General features: G+C 36.7%; 1 protein-coding gene across 3 annotated transcripts in view; it reads left to right on the top strand.

The window, feature by feature from the left end:
• wg (wingless) overlaps positions 1-18210 on the top strand; it is a 336654-nt gene that overhangs the window by 269628 nt on the left and 48816 nt on the right. For all 3 annotated transcript variants that reach the window (XR_010949684.1, XM_067766362.1, XM_067766361.1), the window contains exon 4: positions 13995-14407. Coding sequence is in view for 2 of the 3 variants with exons in the window: in XM_067766362.1 (XP_067622463.1) it covers positions 13995-14407 (413 nt within the window). In the remaining variant the exon portion in view is untranslated. The remainder of the gene's footprint in view (positions 1-13994; positions 14408-18210) is intronic.

The following is an 18210-nucleotide window of genomic DNA, read 5'->3' as shown; positions in this document are numbered from 1 at the left end:
GCGCAAAAAGTGGGGCCTAGAAGCTACAAGAAGCTGATGACTGTAGAGACAGGGCCTACGGCGTAGCCGTGCATATCTTTAAAATCATAGTTTGAGGGAATAGACACGTATGTATGTGGCCCGCTAGGTGATGATGCAACTCGTTGGTGAGAACCACTGCAAAAGCAGGCAAATGTAAATCCCACGGAATATAAAAAAAAACATTTTGGACACGAAAGAAAAATTTCCAATTTTTACAATTTTATTGAATATTCATTTAAAATTATCAATATGTAATTTTGATAGTATTTGGATATCATAATAGGAAATAGTTGTCAATTTCGAACGGCGTTGGAATAGTGAATATAGTTGATATTATATTCAAAACAAGTTTTTTAATTTTAAATTGATTTTGGATTCAAAAAATCCAATATTAAACGAGTTTAAAAATATTACTGAAAATTTGACAATTGTCGCTGAATAGAGCTGTCAGGTCAATATAACTGTACATGTGTTTACAAAACAGTCAAACAGCAGCAAAACCAGCAGCGTTGCAAGCAAAGCTGCTGCACATGTAATTTGGGCATAATCAATGAAAATTTCAAGCATTAAAATATGCAAGAAATAAAACATGAAATGGTTTGCTTTGATACTGATAAAGCAAGCTAGGTGTCCCATTTGTTTACCGTATTATTGATATTCGTATGGCATGTCGAAATGTTGATTATGAAATAAATGAAATGAAACAAAGTTTTAAAAACCCCACTTAATGGCGCGCTTGTCCCTTTTTCGCTCTGCTGACTGGCGGGAATTGGTCAGACCAAAGGAATTTAAATCGTTTTCCACCTGGTACTTCCAACGGAGTGGGGCCGCCCTCTTTTTATGCTACCATAGGCGGGTTCCGATAAAAATTCTTAGCCGGAGCGTCAGCTTTTACTCGCATAACATGGCGTAGCCATCGTAGCCGGTGCGTTTTAATTGTATGGACTATGTTAATGTCAGCGTTAGGCTCGTACAGCTCATCATTCCATTTTCTCCGGTACTTGCCTCCGCCTATGCGTAGAGGTCCGTACATCTTTCGAAGAACATTTCTCTCGAACACTCTCAGAGCCGCTTCATCTGATGTTGCCATGTTCCATGCTTCTGAACCATATAGCAGGACGGGTACGATAAGTGACTTTGTAGAGCATTATTTTCTTTTGCCCAGAGAGGGTTTTAATTTTCAATCGCCTACCTAGTCCAAAGCAACATTTATTGGCGAAAGTGATTCTTCGCTGGATTTTAGAGCTGAAGTTGTTGCTTTTGTTAATTCTGGTTCCCTAATAAACAAAGTCTTTGGCTGTTTGCGAAATTATGGCTTCCAACAATAGCATGTCTGCCTAGGCGCAAATGGGCTGACTCTTTGCTCGATGACAGCAGGTACTTCGTTTTGTCCTCCATCACCATCAAACCCTTATTTCCCACTTCTTTTTCAGTTAGGATTAAGCAGATAATATCAGACCTATGATATCAATAACATCAGCATGCGCCAGTAATTGCACGCTTTTATAGAATGCTGTTCTAGAGCGGTTATGTTCTGCAGCTAATAAAAGTTTCTCCAGCATCAAATTAAAGAAATCGTACGATAGGGGGTCACCCTATCTGAATCCTCGCTTAGTTTAGAACGGCGGAGAGGTCCTTCCCAATTCTCACTGATGTTGTTGTTCAACGTCATTATGCACAGCTGTATAAGTTTTGAGGGGAAACCAAATTTAGACATAGCGGCATATATGCAACTCCTTTTCGCTCTGTCGAAGGTAGCCTTAAAATCGAAGAAGAGGTGATGTGTGTCAATTCTTTTTTCGCGGGATTTTTCCAAGATTTGGTGCATTGTGAAAATCTGATCGATGATAGATTTACCAGGTCTGAAGCCGCACTTATTACATTGATTACATCATCATGACATTGATTCGATCGTGGTATCGAGTTCATCATCCCTGTGCGGTACATCGCTCTCCCCATTTAGGACATCAGTTGAAGGTCGCCATTTTCGTTCTTACAGGAGTTTGCACCGGACTAAAAGCGGGTTAACGCCTTTCTGCCTCTGTTATTTTTCTTCCTAAAAAAGGCGTATCAACTTACTGTGGCGTCCACACGCTCTTCTTGTTGCGCTCGTCTAACGGTTGCAACGCGGAATTATTCATTGTACCACTTGTTTTTTCGTGGCTGCCGGTAACTAATTTTTTCTTCAGCGGTGGTACGAAGTGATTTAGAGGTATGCTCCTGCATTCCGTGTGGTTGACTTGTGCTCTCATAGAGCAGGTGTGAGAGTCGAGTTGCGAAATCATTGGGCGTCTGTTGCGATTGCAGCGTTTCCACGTCTAGCTTTCCTTGCGTTTTTTGTTCCTTTGTTTTAGCCGCGCACAGGCCGTCGCGTATTTTGGCTGCGACGAGATTATGGTCCGAATCGATGTCATGTCCTCGGATAGTGCGCATATCTAGAACACTGGATGCATGCTATCCATCTATCACAACGTGGTCGATTTGATTCCGTGTATTTCGATCGGGGGACAGCCATGTAGTTTGATGAATTTTTGTATGCATGATCCTCGTGCTGGATATGACCAAGTCCATCAGACTCAGTCCATCACATCATTGTATGCTGAACTTTCCTACTAAGAGGCCAAAAACACCTTATTTGCCCACCTTGGCTTTAGAGTCGCCAAGCAGGAATTTTACATCATGAGGGGGAAGCCCTTGTATGCGCGTTCTAAACCTCATCGTCTTTCTTCTCTGTCAGTGCATTGGCGCAGATGATATATTAAAAAGTTTTGCTTTTATTCGGATAGCGGCGAGACGTTCGTCCACCGTGAACGCCAGTACTTGGCGACAGTCTCTTTCCCAGCACGAATCCGACGCCGAAACTGCGCACGAAATTAGATGTTACAAATTTTCATCTTTTGCTCTAACAAAAAAGCTGGTGCAGAAATTTGTGATCTAGATTACTCTAGTTTAGTTTTGAGCAGAATCAGAAAACAATAAGTAGAGGAACTCAGGCAAGAAAGATTGCCATTAAACAAAATTATGTGAAATATTTTAAGTAATCTAGAGCAGCTCAATAAACGAAACTATAATACGAATAAAATGTTCACCCTGACAGAAGGCGGCCGCTGAGCTGTGGTGGAAGCGGCCTCCCCTCGGTTCAACTCTCGGGCAAAGTTACGTTAAAAATTTAGAAACAAGTTTTTTCAATTAGAAAAAAAATGTAATCGGGGTCGCCCCTCGGTAGTGATTTGAAAAACACTCCGAGTGTATTTGTGCCATGAAAAGCTTGTCAGTGAAAAAACATCTTCCTCACAGATGCCGTTCGAAGTCAGCATAAAACATGAAGGTGTCGTCCGGCCAATTTGTAGGGAAAATTAAAAGAAGCATGACGCAAATTGGAAGAGAAGCTCGGCTTAAAAATTTTTCGGAGGTTGCTTTTATTTATTATTTACTCCAAATTTTTGTTTCTGAATATTTTTTACTCGTCGCTCCGTTTTGCCAAATGATTCGACATTTTTGTTGTGCAAGGCGAAAGGATATCTAGGCGTTAAACAGGGCCGACATTGCAAACGTGCACAACAAGCAGGGAACAATAAAGAACGTTGGAGGGAACCGAAGCTGGGGGTCGTGTTAAGCACACATTTGTGGTGGGAAGAATACAGCGAGAGGAGCTTACTGTCTCGGCGTTGAACTTGATCGTTCTCCTAAAACTGTAGAGAAGACGGAATGTATGGGGCAATCGGCTGGTGAGAAAAATTGCTAGCAGTGGAGGGCTGCGGCTTAGCACTGCTTCTGGTATTTTGGTCGTGTCGATATGCTGGTTTAATGCAGCACGAGGAACAGATATCAAAATATCTAGTATATATCACTTCATTCTACATTTGGCGACCGGTGTTTAGTGGTAGCGTGCTCCGCCCATTATACCGAGGGTCCTGGGTTCAACTCCCGGGGAAAGTGACATCAAAATTTAAAGAAAATTTTTTCTAATCTGAATAGCAAAGCGGAAGTGATTTTGCAATTGTATTTCTGCAATGAAAAGTTTCTCAGTGAAAATTTATCTGCTTTGCAGATGCCGTTCGGAGTCAGCGAAAACCATTTAGGTCCCGTCCCGCCAATTTGTAGGGCAGATTAAAAAGGATCACGAAGCGAATTGAAAGTGAACCTCGGCGTAAATCTCTTCGGAGGTACATAAATCATGGAAAATAGGAAGAAGAAGACTTCATTCTGAGTCCAAGAAGAAAGAAAACAAAACCAATTTAATTTAAAATGTTTTATACTTATTTGAAACTGTCAAAGCTATGTTTTTATACTTGCATATATGTTAAATGGTGTATTAAATTTTACTCAAGGTTTTCATCAACCAATGGGCTTTACACCGGTAAATTATAATTTTTATAAAATTATTATTTTATTTATTGAGAAAAACTGAATCCTTCCTTACAATAACAAAACGCACAGCTTGTACAAAGTAAAGTAAAGAAAGGATGTCTCAAATTTGGAAAAAACATTACCAATTTGCCTGACGATGATGACGAGGAGGTTTTTAATACCCAGAAGCCTGGGTATCCCAACAGACATCTGACTGATGAGGCTACACCGTCCAAGGGCTTAAGGGGTCATCTCCGTAAGCATTATGAGGAATTACGGCACCTAAGAATACAGCCGTATGAAGCAAAAAAGCACAAGCTGGTCTTCAGTGGTCCCACAAACAGGCGTCGGACCTCTATGCCGGGAATTTCCCGGTGAATCCAGTACTTAAAGAAAAATACCCAAAACTGACAGAGAAGGAACGCACTCTCCCTAGGGAAACGCGCGTCACTCTAGCTCAACTTCGATCTGGGTACTGTTACAGGTTAAACTCTTTCCTATCCAGAATCAACGCCGACATACAAAATGTATGCCTGCTTGCAATGGTACCCACATGACACCAACCATCTCTTCAATTGTATTGTGGAACCAACGCCTCTAAAACCCCTCTCATTATGGTCCACCCCTGTTGAAACAGCAAGTTTCCTTGAACTCCCGTTAGATGCCATTGATGACAATTTGTGATTGGCCACACCCATTGGATGGGGCGAAGCACTGCTACAAGAACAACAACAACAGGAGGTTTTTAAAATGGGACCATCGCAATTTACTAGTAAATATTTCCTTCTTTTCAGTTTTCCCCTATAAACTAAATAATATTTGAATAACAATTATTATTTACCGGTGTTGAGCTCATTAATTCTTAAAAAATTAAGTAAACTATATTTTGACTTCCGCCATTCACAATAACAAAAATTTGTCAAGTCTGTGTAGCGTTTTGCCATATTTAAAATAGTTAATGTAGCTAAACTCATGAAAGTTTCGTGCATTTAGATGCAAATTATTCATGAAATAATTTCCTTTAACGCCGATAAAGCAAATTAAGGATCCCATTTGTCTACCGTTTAAGATACAATTACAATATTATTCCTTGCTTAAGTCATGTCAAAAGTGATCCGTTTCAAGAATTCTCGGTCTTATGCAATAAGAATATTTAATAGTAAACAATGTTGCCTTACACCACTGTGGCTGAATTGCTTTATCCCTCTTACCAACGACTGAAATGAGAGTGTTAAAATAGTCGTGTGAGTAAGCTTTTTAAAATTTTTCAAAACCACTACCGAAATTATTTCCTCGATCCGATTTTTTGGCAGAAATACCATCGAAGAGCTTGCCAAACGACTGCGGAGGTCCTACCCCGTTTTGAAAACTATGACCTAAAGTACTTTGATGTTATTTGTCCGCATCTTGAGTCAGTGATTTTTGGTTAGTTAAGCCAGCGCACCACCTCTACATAAGGGCAGCCATATACAAATGATCACAAAATTAAGTTACAATCGTTGGTCATTGGGCCATTCATACAGTTGCTCCCCATGATTTTTTGTTTTTAATAGGTATGCAAACACATGTATATACATATGTACGCATGCAAATACCTACATAATTTTGCTGCGGCAATAAGTTTTATTTAGCGTGTTGTAGAGATTACTTGATCTTATGAATTCTTACTCAGGTTGTTGCAGTTACTTTAGATACTTTGGTTTTTGTGGAAATATCAAAAGCTATACGAAAATTGGGCTCATGCTGTGCTGATTTTTGCTGAATATACATCGCTTGCGTGAAAGATTGCGAGCGTGTGGCAATATCGAAAGAAACAGTGTAAATGTATTAATATGTGAATCATCCATACAATGGAAAAGTACGACTTAACGTGCCCATATGAACCTTACAATGCACGCACCGATTAACTCTATCAGCCATATATATTTTTTATCGTTAATTTTTTTGGCCGTTCCCTCCTAACAAGAAGCGTGTGATGGAAACTCAAAAGTATCCTAGCTAATAACCATCCACAAAAAAAAGATGCTTATAAAAGGCAAATGAAATAAAATGTAAGTATTCGAGAGACCTTAAATCTGTACCATTATTATTTATATGGAATATTCTTTATAAAACTCCTTTTTGAAGGTTCTTGCTAGAACATCCTACCCCGCGTATATCAGCTTCAGCATTCCCTTAAAGAGGTAAGAGAAGAGAAGAACCTTTAAAGACACCAGGTCAAGGAACTAAAAAAAAAAAAAACTGGTGCATCCCAAAGATTTTTCCAATGTGGAGGAACTGGAGGAGGACGCTTATGACTGCCATAACATAGCTTACCCTCCAAGAAAATACAGAAGACAGGTAAAAGAAATGTTTAAGCTGGCAAAGACCGCGGAATATGAAGAATGCCGGGACGAGCATTAGGATCTATTGAGGATCTACAAGCGTGAAATTTCCTGGGTGAAGAGTCTCATGAAAAAAAATGTTTGCGAGTGCTCCAGCGAAACAGCACGGTTGAGGAAAGTCCTAGCAAGGGGAAAAATAATCCAGGGACTAATAAATAAAGATAACGGGGAATAGTCGCGAAATAGTGGGAGTCACTTGAGGCACTTTTCTATATACATTTCCTATCGGGAGATGATTCACAAGAGCCAGCATACAGCACTCACATTTCGATCACGGAGCGGGTAGTGCCGGGCGTGGCGACCGATACAAGATCGAATGGGCGTGGAAGATGCTTTCTAAGTTTAAAGTGTCGGGTCCAGATGGTATATTCCCGACCATGCTACAACTTTCAAATAAAGCGGTCGTGGAATGGCTTAAAATAATATTCGATAGGTACATAAGACTGAATCATGTACCGCACTCTTGGAGAACTTCTCGTGTAGCTATCATACGACAGGCGGGGGAGACCGGTCACATGTATCCCAAGGACACAGGCCCATAATCATAACATTATTTCTGCTAAACACCTTTGAGAGACTGATGGATTTGTACGTAAAGTCCAACGTGGATGAAAAACTGCTCTCCAAAACACAGCATACGTACACCAAAGGCAGGTCGGTAGACACTGCACTGTGCTAACAAACATAGAGAAAGCCCTTGAATTTAAGGAGTATGCTCTAGGAGTCTTCTTCGATTTTGCCGGTGCTTTCAACAATGTTTCTAAATGGTCGATCGTGGATGGTCTTAACTACATTAAAGTTTATCTAGCTCTATCAAGATGATCCATGTTAAATTGAAGAAAGATTATTTCACAATGTGGATTGTATGAAGCCACGAAACCAGTGGACATGGGCACGCAGGAGGGTAGGGTGTTATCACCTCTGCTGTGGACGATGATCCTCAACGGACTGCTCAAGCGGTTCGATGAGGGACCCGTAAACCTGCGGTTTACGCAAATGACATTGCAGTTGTCATAACCTTCTGGGCATTCATACCTGGTCATCTAATGACGTGTTGACAGCCAGCGCAGAGAAGACGGATATGGTCTTGGTTACTAAGAGGTACAAGGTCCCAAATTGGACCAGGCCTAAGTTAGGAAGAAGAAAGCTTGCACAAAATATCTAGATCATCCTAGGCAGTAAGCTGTCGTGGAGGCTTAACGTGGAGAGGAGCGTATCTCAAAAATTATATAGGCTATCACGAGCAAGCATTACAGGAGCCCTGAAAAGCACCCCTACGGCTGCACCATATGCCATCTGCACATTCCACCTGTAGACTTGGTTGCAAAGAACATAGAGTTAACAACTGCAACGAAGCTCAATGCCTCGAGGCAGCTTGAACGAAGACTACACGGCCATAGTAGTATACCGTTATTAATTACAGATCGACCAAGCGGGAAAGAAGTGGTTTCAAGCGCGGAGCTGTAAATTGTCGAAGATTATGTGTACGTCTTACAACCTTAGACTAACGGCGTTGCTTCTATCATTAAAAAGGAGGGCTGTAGGCTCATGGCGGGTATCCTGACTGGACACTGCCTTCTGGCGTCACATGCCACAGGAAGTGCGGGTTGGAGGAGGAAACGATCGAGCACGTTTTGTGCTCGCTCGCTGCGCTTGCCTGGCTAAGACTCCAGCTTTTAGGAGTGATACATCTTTCAGATCTAGAAGCAGCAAGTGACATAGGTCCTAGAAAGCTTCTAGTATTTGCCAAGAGGACGAACTTATTTTATAACGTAGGTCCTGGTTTTTGATAGGGATTTACAGTTCGGTCATTAAACAAAGTTCTGATTACACTACGGACTCATTTAGTCTATGTGAGGTCCTCATGGACTGGCCCATTCAATCTTACCCAACATAACACTGTAAGGTAGTCAAATCGATACTTAATTTGCACTATCGCCGTCAAAGGAAATTATTTCATGAATTATTTCCTTCTAAAGACGTGTTAAAATGCAAGAAATTTTCACAAGGTAAGTTGCATTTTCCATTTTAAATATAGCAACGCCCTGCGGACATAACAGCTCTTTGCTATTGTGGATGCGAGAAGAGAAAATAGATTATTGAATTAAAAAAAATTTTAAAGCTTAAATAAAAAATGCTGAAAAGGCTGTTTCGTATTGTTCGCTGTACATAGTCTCATGGTACGTCTGCCGCGGAATTGGGCAAGAAATATTTCAAAATTACGTCAAGCTTGCTGCTGTCTTGGTGCCTCTGGTTTAAGGGACAACTAACTCAGACTACCGTATACAATCGGCTTATAATATTTGACGTTAAAATACATGGGAACGTACACGAACATTATGTATGTTGCCAAGATTTTTAAATTCTCGGATGGAGTGTTGATTTTGGCGTAAAGACGAAGGATTCTACAGGCTTTTGTGAGCCATCTAGCATGATTTATAGGGCCCGGTGTAATCATAGCCAGTGAATGTGGAACGTAACCATTCGAAATAGCATTAGCAATTTTGTATAGATACTTCGCATCCGTTGATAGTTTCTTCTCTTCATCTTCATCCAAGGGTGGTCATGTTTTCATGTGGAATCGCTTCAAAATTCGTAACAACCTGGAAAATATATTGTTTTTTGGAAATTTATTACTAATTTATGTCGCTTATGGGGAAAAGTTTCAAAAAAAAGAGTGATAAGTACCTGTTGGTTATGGCAATTGTTGCAAAGATTTGTTTACAGTGGGCATTTGCAAGTTAAAGTTGAAGTTAAAGTTAAAGTTAAAGTTAAAGTTAAAGTTAAAGTTAAAGTTAAAGTTAAAGTTAAAGTTAAAGTTAAAGTTAAAGTTAAAGTTAAAGTTAAAGTTAAGGTTAAAGTTAAAGTTAAAGATAAAGTTAAAGTTAAAGTTAAAGTTAAAGTCGAAGTTAAAGTTAAAGTTAAAGTTAAAGTTAAAGTTAAAGCTAAAGTTAAAGTTAAAGTTAAAGTTAAAGTTAAAGTTAAAGTTAAAGCTAAAGTTAAAGTTAAAGTTAAAGTTAAAGTTGAACTTAAAGTTAAAGTTAAGGTTAAAGTTAAAGTTAAAGTTAAAGTTAAGGTTAAAGTTAAAGTTAAAGTTAAATTAAAAGGTAAAGTTAAAGTTAAAGTTAAAGTTAAATTTAAAGTTAAAGTTAAAGTTAAAGATAAAGTTAAAGTTAAAGTTAAAGTTGAAGTTGAATTTAAAGTTAAAGTTAAAGTTGAAGTTGAAGTTAAAGTTAAAGTTAAAGTTAAATTATAAGGTAAAGTTAAAGTTAAAGTTAAAGTTAAAGATAAAGTTAAAGTTAAAGTTAAAGTTAAAGTTAAAGTTAAATTTAAAGTTAAAGTTAAAGTTAAAATTAAAGTTAAATTTAAAGTTAAAGTGAATGTTAAAGTTAAAGCGAAAGTTAAAGTTAAAGTTAAGAATAAAGTTAAAGTTAAAGTTAAAATGAAAGTTAAAGTTAAAGTTAAAGCTAAAGTTAAAGTTAAAGTTAAAGTTGAACTTAAAGTTAAAGTTAAGGTTAAAGTTAAAGTTAAAATTGAAGTTGAATTTAAAGTTAAAGTTAAAGTTAAAGTTGAAGTTAAAGTTAAAGTTGAAGTTAAAGTTAAAGTTAAAGTTAAAGTTAAATTAAAAGGTAAAGTTAAAGTTAAAGTTAAAGTTAAAGATAAAGTTAAAGTTAAAGTTAAAGTGAATGTTAAAGTTAAAGCGAAAGTTAAAGTTAAAGTTAAAAATAAAGTTAAAGTTAAAATGAAAGTTAAAGTTAAAGTTAAAGTTGAAGTTAAAGTTAAAGTTAAAGTTAAAGTTAAAGTGAATATTAAAATTGAAGTTAAAAGTAAAGTTAAAGTGAATGTTAATTTTAAAGCGAAAGTTAAAGTTAAAAATAAAGTTAAAGTTGAAGTTAAAATTAAAGTTAAAGTTAAAGTTAAATTTAAAGTTAAAGTTAAAGTTAAAGTGAATGTTAAAGTTAAAGTGAAAGTTAAAGTTAAAGTTAAAAATAAAGTTAAAATCAAAGTTAAAGTGAAAGTTAAATATTAATTTCTCATTTATTCAATAAAAGTAAAAAATTTGTTTTCTTATCGGTCACCACGCTTAAAAAGGTTAACTTGAATTAATATCAAAGACAAAACTTCAATTAATATCAAAGAAAACAAAATGTTGAATAAATATTATAATTGTATAACTTGATAATATGCAACAGCTTTACCGCGGCAGTCCCCGAGTGCCACACGCCCTTTTTTTATTTTAGTTGTTTCCAAAAAACATGAAATCACAAATAATGAGTTAACTTTTGTTGTCCAAAACAATTTGTAGCTTACCAAAAAATCTTCTATAGAATTAATTTTTGACAGGCCCATTTTTTGTGGCAAATTTCACTTACACGTAAATACATGTATTTATTTAACAGACTCTTTGTTTTTTGTTGTTTTCAAAAAAACATGAAATCACAAATAATGAGTTAACTTTTGTTGAAACTAACTAAATTTATTTATAACAAAAAATGGCAAATTTGCCCGAAAATGTTTTTGCATTTGCAGATTTAATCCTCATTTTAGATAAAGTGCGTCTTATACTGAACAAAAAAAAAAAAAACAGTTACAAATATATAACATAAAATTTTTTTATATTGTCTTTTATGCTAATTTATTTAATTTTATTCTATATTCTTTTATTTCAACTTAGTTTATTATTATTTAAATGCAACTTGACTGAATCGGAAAATTTCACGTTGTATATTAAACGAAAAAAAACGTCCCTTGGTTTTAAGTGAAAACGGCAACCGGCATCATGGCGGCCGTATTGCATAGGCAGTATATTACCCACTTATTTATTATTAAGCTAACTTTGATGGATTATATATCCATTAATCGGATGCTTAGGTCCCACAACCCCAATTTGTTTATGTCGCTAAAAGTTATGAAATTAATTCCATTTTAGTAAATATGTTTGCGTGAATAATTTCAATGTTTTTATTTGTTTTTCTTTTCTTCTAATTTATTCTGCTTTGTTATATCTTAGTATTATATCGTTCACAGACGATATTTTATGGTAGATATGGTCATATATATTCATGAAATGGAGTGTTTACAAATGCAATACAAATTAATTACGTACATAGATCGCAATGGGAATCCCAACATTAAATATCCGAACGTTAGAAATTTCATATTTCCACAATGATAACATTAAACCCCGGAAAAATTCTAAGTGCACTTATTGCGTTTTTATATGGAATTGCTTATTCACTTCACTTAATTTTTTCGCAATTTAAGCATTTTATTTTTTTCTTTCATTAAAATGTGTTTAGTAAACTCTGCCTTATTCCTCATTACATAATTTTTTTATATTTTTATTTTATTTTTTATGAAGATATCCTCTACTCTACACGAAATTTTCGTTTTGTGTCACACTTACATATTACATATGTATTTATAAAAAATTAAACTCGCTAAAGCGCCAATTGCATAGCTAACGTGGCGTGAGATAGGCTAAATTCCTTTAGCCCATTTCTTCGTTTTTAACTAAAAGTTCGTGTTTTTTGAATTATGACACTATTGAAGTAAATGGGCGATATATGTGTATGGGTGATATAGGCCTACTGGGTAACCGAGCACCCAAAACTAACTTCGGTAATGCGCCAACAGGGACCTTCCGGGTGGTGTGGTAAAACCTATTTTTAATTCAATTTCAAGTAATTTCACCATAATTCTATGTCAATTTCATTTGATTTTACATAATTTTTTTATTTTTGTTTAAGGAGCTCTATACCAAAACATCATAATTACATTTGAAAAGTTTGTAGAAAATTTAAGAAAATACAATCAAAAAGTACAACGTCGTAGATCAAATTCGAAATTTTAATGAAAAATTTAAGTAAGTTAGAGCAGTTTGCTGTATTTCCAACACTTGATGCATAGACTGAGATGACAAAAATACAATTTGGTGGAATTTCGACCAGAGGCGATACTAGTTTCAATTTTTTTCCGAATGGTGATGTCCTGTATTTATATCAGTAGTAAATTCAGGTCTTTGGTTGTCGTATCGGTCTGTGTTCAGATATTTCCTGGGCCATTCTCTGTAGTTTAACCTTTCATCTCTTCTATTTATTTTCCTGTATTCTGGTCGTTTGCATGTATCTTCGAATCTTCTATGGTTCATAATTTTATTATCTCACCTAACTTTGTACACTCGTATATTTAATCTAACAAGCTACCTTGTGTTATTTCCTTTGCAGTTGTCCTCCTCTATAGTACAAAATCAACTAATCTGCCTTATATTTTATATTTTGTAATTCTACCGCTATTTCACTCATCATATTTACCCGCAGATTTGTTACTTTCCGGTATATTTCATGTGGCCCCGTATCAGGTTTGATCCGCATTTTAACGTGTCCTTAATCATCGTCCAGTTGTCTGGTTTAGGTATATTAATTATGACATTCTTTGCTTCGTATTGGACGGCTTTATAAACAATTTTCCTTACTGCCTCTAACTTCAGTTCTTTATCGTTGATATCAAATAGTCCGTAATGCAAAAGAATGAATTCACTGTTACATCGCCTTGGCCATTGAATATATGCAGTTAGTTGGTAGATGCTTTTAAATAATCTATCAATTCGGTGTTGGTCGCTGTCTGGCTTTGAGGTTGCTGTTGTTGTTGGTGTTGTTGTTGCAATTCAATATATGCGTTTTTAGGCTGCTCTAGCTGTTGTTCCCTCCTGGCAAGCTCTTCCACCAGGTTTACGTCTAATAATTGAGCTGGATTTTGAGCCATTTCCCTTCCTAGGTCGTATTATCTTTGCTTTGTTTAATTTTAGTTTATTGGGTTGGTGCCTGTTTTTTCGCACTATCGCTTCCTCTTTATGCCCGATATATGCCAGATATTTGCCACTTATTTCAATATTTTGTGGGTGGTGTTCTAGAAGTTTATTGCGATCACTGCACTGCCACTTTTTGTTGTTAGTACAATAGTGTTATTTCAGTTTTATTTATTTTATATCCTAGAGGGTGCGGCCAATTACTGAGTTGGGTGTTATATTATTATATATTGTTAAGGGAACGTTTTCCGTATACATAACTCGCGTACATACTAAGTACATTCACCCATTTTTAATTTTTTTTTAGTATGAAATCGATGAAATGTATTAATGGTTTTGAGACAGTTTCGGTATTTCTAATCATATTTAAACAATTCCTCCTGCTTGCAATTACCTGTTATTTATAAAAGTAATATTTTTTTAATTTTTAGCACGTACAAGCGGAGATGAGGCAAGAATGTAAATGCCACGGAATGTCTGGTTCCTGCACGGTAAAGACCTGTTGGATGCGTCTTGCGAATTTTCGTGTGATTGGCGACAATCTAAAAGATCGATTCGATGGTGCCTCCCGCGTTATGATCAGTAATAGTTTAATCCATAATGAAAATGCTGTTCCCAGTAATTCACCAAATTCAAATGCACCTGGAGTACCCAGAATTGTTTTAAATCCCGACATCGCCAGCCCAAATACCTTTAGCACTGCCGGCATATCGAGCGATCACATTCCCGACCATATAATAAAGACACACCCAAATATGACACCATTGAGCACCGTCAAGACTCCTAACAGATCGTCCCGAAACTCCTTAAGAGGACATGAACGTCACACAAGAAAAAAGAACAGGTATCTCTATGCATACCCGTGCTATAAACATACCTATGTATATATCATTAGCTTAATTCTCAAAGGCCATTGCCATGATACCACGACGGAATCATACAAGGCGGCAGCAGGGCGACATACATAAAACATACATAAAAAATCTATGTACTTTGTGTTTGTAGTTCGATGGCCAGATGTCAGATTAGTACTGCCTTTAGAAGCTCCAATCAGATAAAAAAAGTATTAATTTCTGGCCGTCACTTGTACAGTTCCGCCATGCATGATACAACAAAAGAAGGTAATTTTACTTTGACTTTTTTGTGTTAGTTGTCAATTATACAATTTTTCAAACAATGAAACAGTATTGCCACCTCAAAAAAAATAATGTTTACATTTTTTATTTTTTTGTGAGATAATTTTATTAAACAATCAATAGCTGTAATCTGTTACAAGCGGCCTTAAAAGAACGCTAGGTAGGTTATGAAAAAATAACAAAACAAAAATTACATCAACAAGTAAGGCAGGCTAAGTTCGGGCGTAACCGAACATTACACACTCAGCTGCCAAATTATAACTTGCAAAACTTTTAAATTACCTTCCTTTAAAAGTGGGCGGTGCCACTGCCATTTTCCAAAATTTTACTAATTTTATATTCTGCGTCATAAGGTCAACCCACCTACCAAGTTTCATCGCTTTATCCGTCTTTGGTAATGAATTATAGCACTTTTTCGGTTTTTCGAAATTTTCGATACCGAAAAAGCGAGCGTGGTTATAGTCCGACTTCGTTCATTTTAAATAGCATGCTGAATTGAGGCCCAGGAACTTACATACCAAATTTCATAAAGATATCTTAAAATTTACTAAAGTTATCGTGTTTACGGACAGACGGACGGACGGACGAACGGAGAGACATGGCTAAATGAATTTCTTTTTTCGTCCAGATCATTTTGATATATAGAAGTCTATATCTATCTCGATTAATTTGTGCCGTTACGGGGTACCGTTATGCGAACAAAATTAATATACTCTGTGCGCTCTGCTCAGCTGTTTTTGTTTTCTTTTGCTTTTTACCTACAACTGTCACATATATCTTTCGATATTATGATAATTAACATCAGTGTTGTGAAATTGATAAAAATTATAGGAGAGTTGAATACTAGACACTTGATCGTTTTTCTGAAAGTTGTTTGCAAAAACTTACAACTCACATTAACATAAAAAACAAGTAAGGAAGGCTAAGTTCGGGTGTAACCGAACATTACATATACAGCTGAGAGCTTTGGAGACAAAATAAGGGAAAATCACCATTTAGCAAAATGAACGTAGGGTAACCCTGGAATGTGTTTGCATGACATGGGTTTCAAATGGAAGGTATTAAAGAGTATTTTAAAAGGGAGTGGGCCATAGTTATATAGGTGGACGCCATTTCGGGATATCGCCATAAAGGTGGACCAGGGGTGACTAGAATGCGTTTGTACGATATGGGTATCAAATGAAAGGTGTTAATGATTATTTAAAACGTAGTGGGCCTTAGTTCTATAGGTGGACGCCTTTTCGAGATATCGCCATAAGGGTGGACCAGGGGTGACTCTAGAATCTGTTTGTACGATATGGGTATCAAATGCAAGGTGTTAATGGGTATTTTAAAAGGGAGTGGGCCTTAGTTCTATAGGTGGACGCCTTTTCGAGATATCGCCATAAAGGTGGACCAGGGGTGACTAGAATGCGTTTGTACGATATGGGTATCAAATGAAAGGTGTTAATGATTATTTAAAACGTAGTGGGCCTTAGTTCTATAGGTGGACGCCTTTTCGATATATCGCCATAAGGGTGGACCAGGGGTGACTCTAGAATCTGTTTGTACGATATGGGTATCAAATGAAAGGTGTTATTGGGTATTTTAAAAGCGGGTGGGCCTTAGTTCTGTAGGTGGACGCCTTTTCGAGATATCGCCATAAAGGTGGACCAGGGGTGACTAGAATGCGTTTGTACGATATTGGTATCAAATGAAATGTGTTAATGATTATTGAAAACGTAGTGGGCCTTAGTTCTATAGGTGGACGCCTTTTCGAGATATCGCCATAAGGGTGGAACAGGGGTGACTCTAGAATCCGTTTGTACGATATGGGTATCAAATGAAAGGTGTTAATGGGTATTTTAAAAGCGAGTGGGCCTTAGTTCTGTAGGTGGACACCTTTTCGAGATATCGCCATAAAGGTGGACCAGGGGTGACTATAATGCGTTTGTACGATAAGGGTATCAAATGAAATGTGTTAATGATTATTGAAAACGTAGTGGGCCTTAGTTCTATAGGTGGACGCCTTTTCGAGATATCGCCATAAGGGTGGACCAGGGGTGACTCTAGAATGTGTTTGTACGATATGGGTATCAAATTAAAGGTATTAATGAGGGTTTTAAAAGGGAGTGGCTCTTAGTTGTATATGTGAAGGCGTTTTCGAGATATTGACCAAAATGTGGACCAGGGTGACCCAGAACATCATCTGTCGGGTACCGCTAATTTATTTATATCTAATACAACGAACAGTTTTCCTGCCAAGATTCCGAGGGCTCTTGATTTCGCCCTGCAGAACTTTTTCATTTTATTCTACTTAATATGGAAGGTGTCACACCCATTTTACAAAGATTTTTCTAAAGTTATATTTTCCGTCAATAAACCCATCCAATTACCATGTTTCATCTTTTTTTTCACGTTTGGTGTAGAATTATGGAATTTTTTTCATTTTTCGTAATTTTCGATATCGGAAAAGTGGGCGTGGTCATAATCGGATTCCGGCCATTTTTTATACCAAGATAAAGTGATTTCAGATAAGTACGTGAACTAAGTTTAGTAAAGATATATCGATTTTTGCTCAAGTTATCGTGTTAACGGCCGAGCGGAAGGACAGAAGGTCGCCTGTGTATAAAAACTGGGCGTGGCTTCAACCGATTGCGCCCATTTTCACAGAAAACAGTTATCGTCAAAGAATCTATGCTTCTACCAAATTTCACAAGAATTGGTAAATTTTTGTTCGACTTATGGCATTAAAAGTATTCTAGACGAATTAAATGAAAAAGTGCGGAGCCACGCCCATTTTGACATTTTCTTTTATTTTTGTATTTTGTTGCACCATATCATTACTTGAGTTGAATGTTGACATAATTTACTTATATACTGTAAAGATATTCAATTTTTTGTTAAAATTTGACTTAAAAAAATTTTTATTTTTAAAGTTTGCATGTTCGTCATCCGATTTTGCTAATTTTTATTCAGCATACATATAGTAATAGACGTAACGTGCCTGCAAATTTGATCATGATATCTTCAACGACTGCCAAATTACAGCTTGCAAAACTTTTAAATTACCTTCTTTTAAAAGTGGGCGGTGCCATGCTCATTGTCCATAGTTTTACTAGTTTTCTATTTTGCGTTATAGGGTCAACGCACCTACCAAGTTTTATCGCTTTATCCGTCTTTGGTAATGAATTATCGCACATTTTCAGTTTTTCGTAATTTTCGATATCGAAAAAGTGGGCGTGGTTATAGTCCGCTTTCGTTCATTTTAAATTGCGATCTGAGATGAGCGCCCAGGAAGATACGTACCAACATGGCTACGGACATGGCTAAATGAATTTCTTTTTTCGCCCAGATCATTTTGATATATAGAAGTCTATACCTATCTCGATTAGTTTATGCCGTTACGGATTACCGTTATGCGAACAAGGTTAATATACTTTGTTAATATACTCTGCTCAGCTGAGTATAATAAAAGATGAAACAGTCTTAAGTTCTTCCCTTATATAAATGGGCCAGAAGAAACGAAAAA

The sequence above is a fragment of the Eurosta solidaginis genome, chromosome 2 (genome assembly GCF_040869045.1).
Source record: "Eurosta solidaginis isolate ZX-2024a chromosome 2, ASM4086904v1, whole genome shotgun sequence".
Taxonomy (NCBI): Eukaryota; Metazoa; Arthropoda; class Insecta; order Diptera; family Tephritidae; genus Eurosta; species Eurosta solidaginis.
This window is presented reverse-complemented; position numbering and strand designations above follow the sequence as displayed.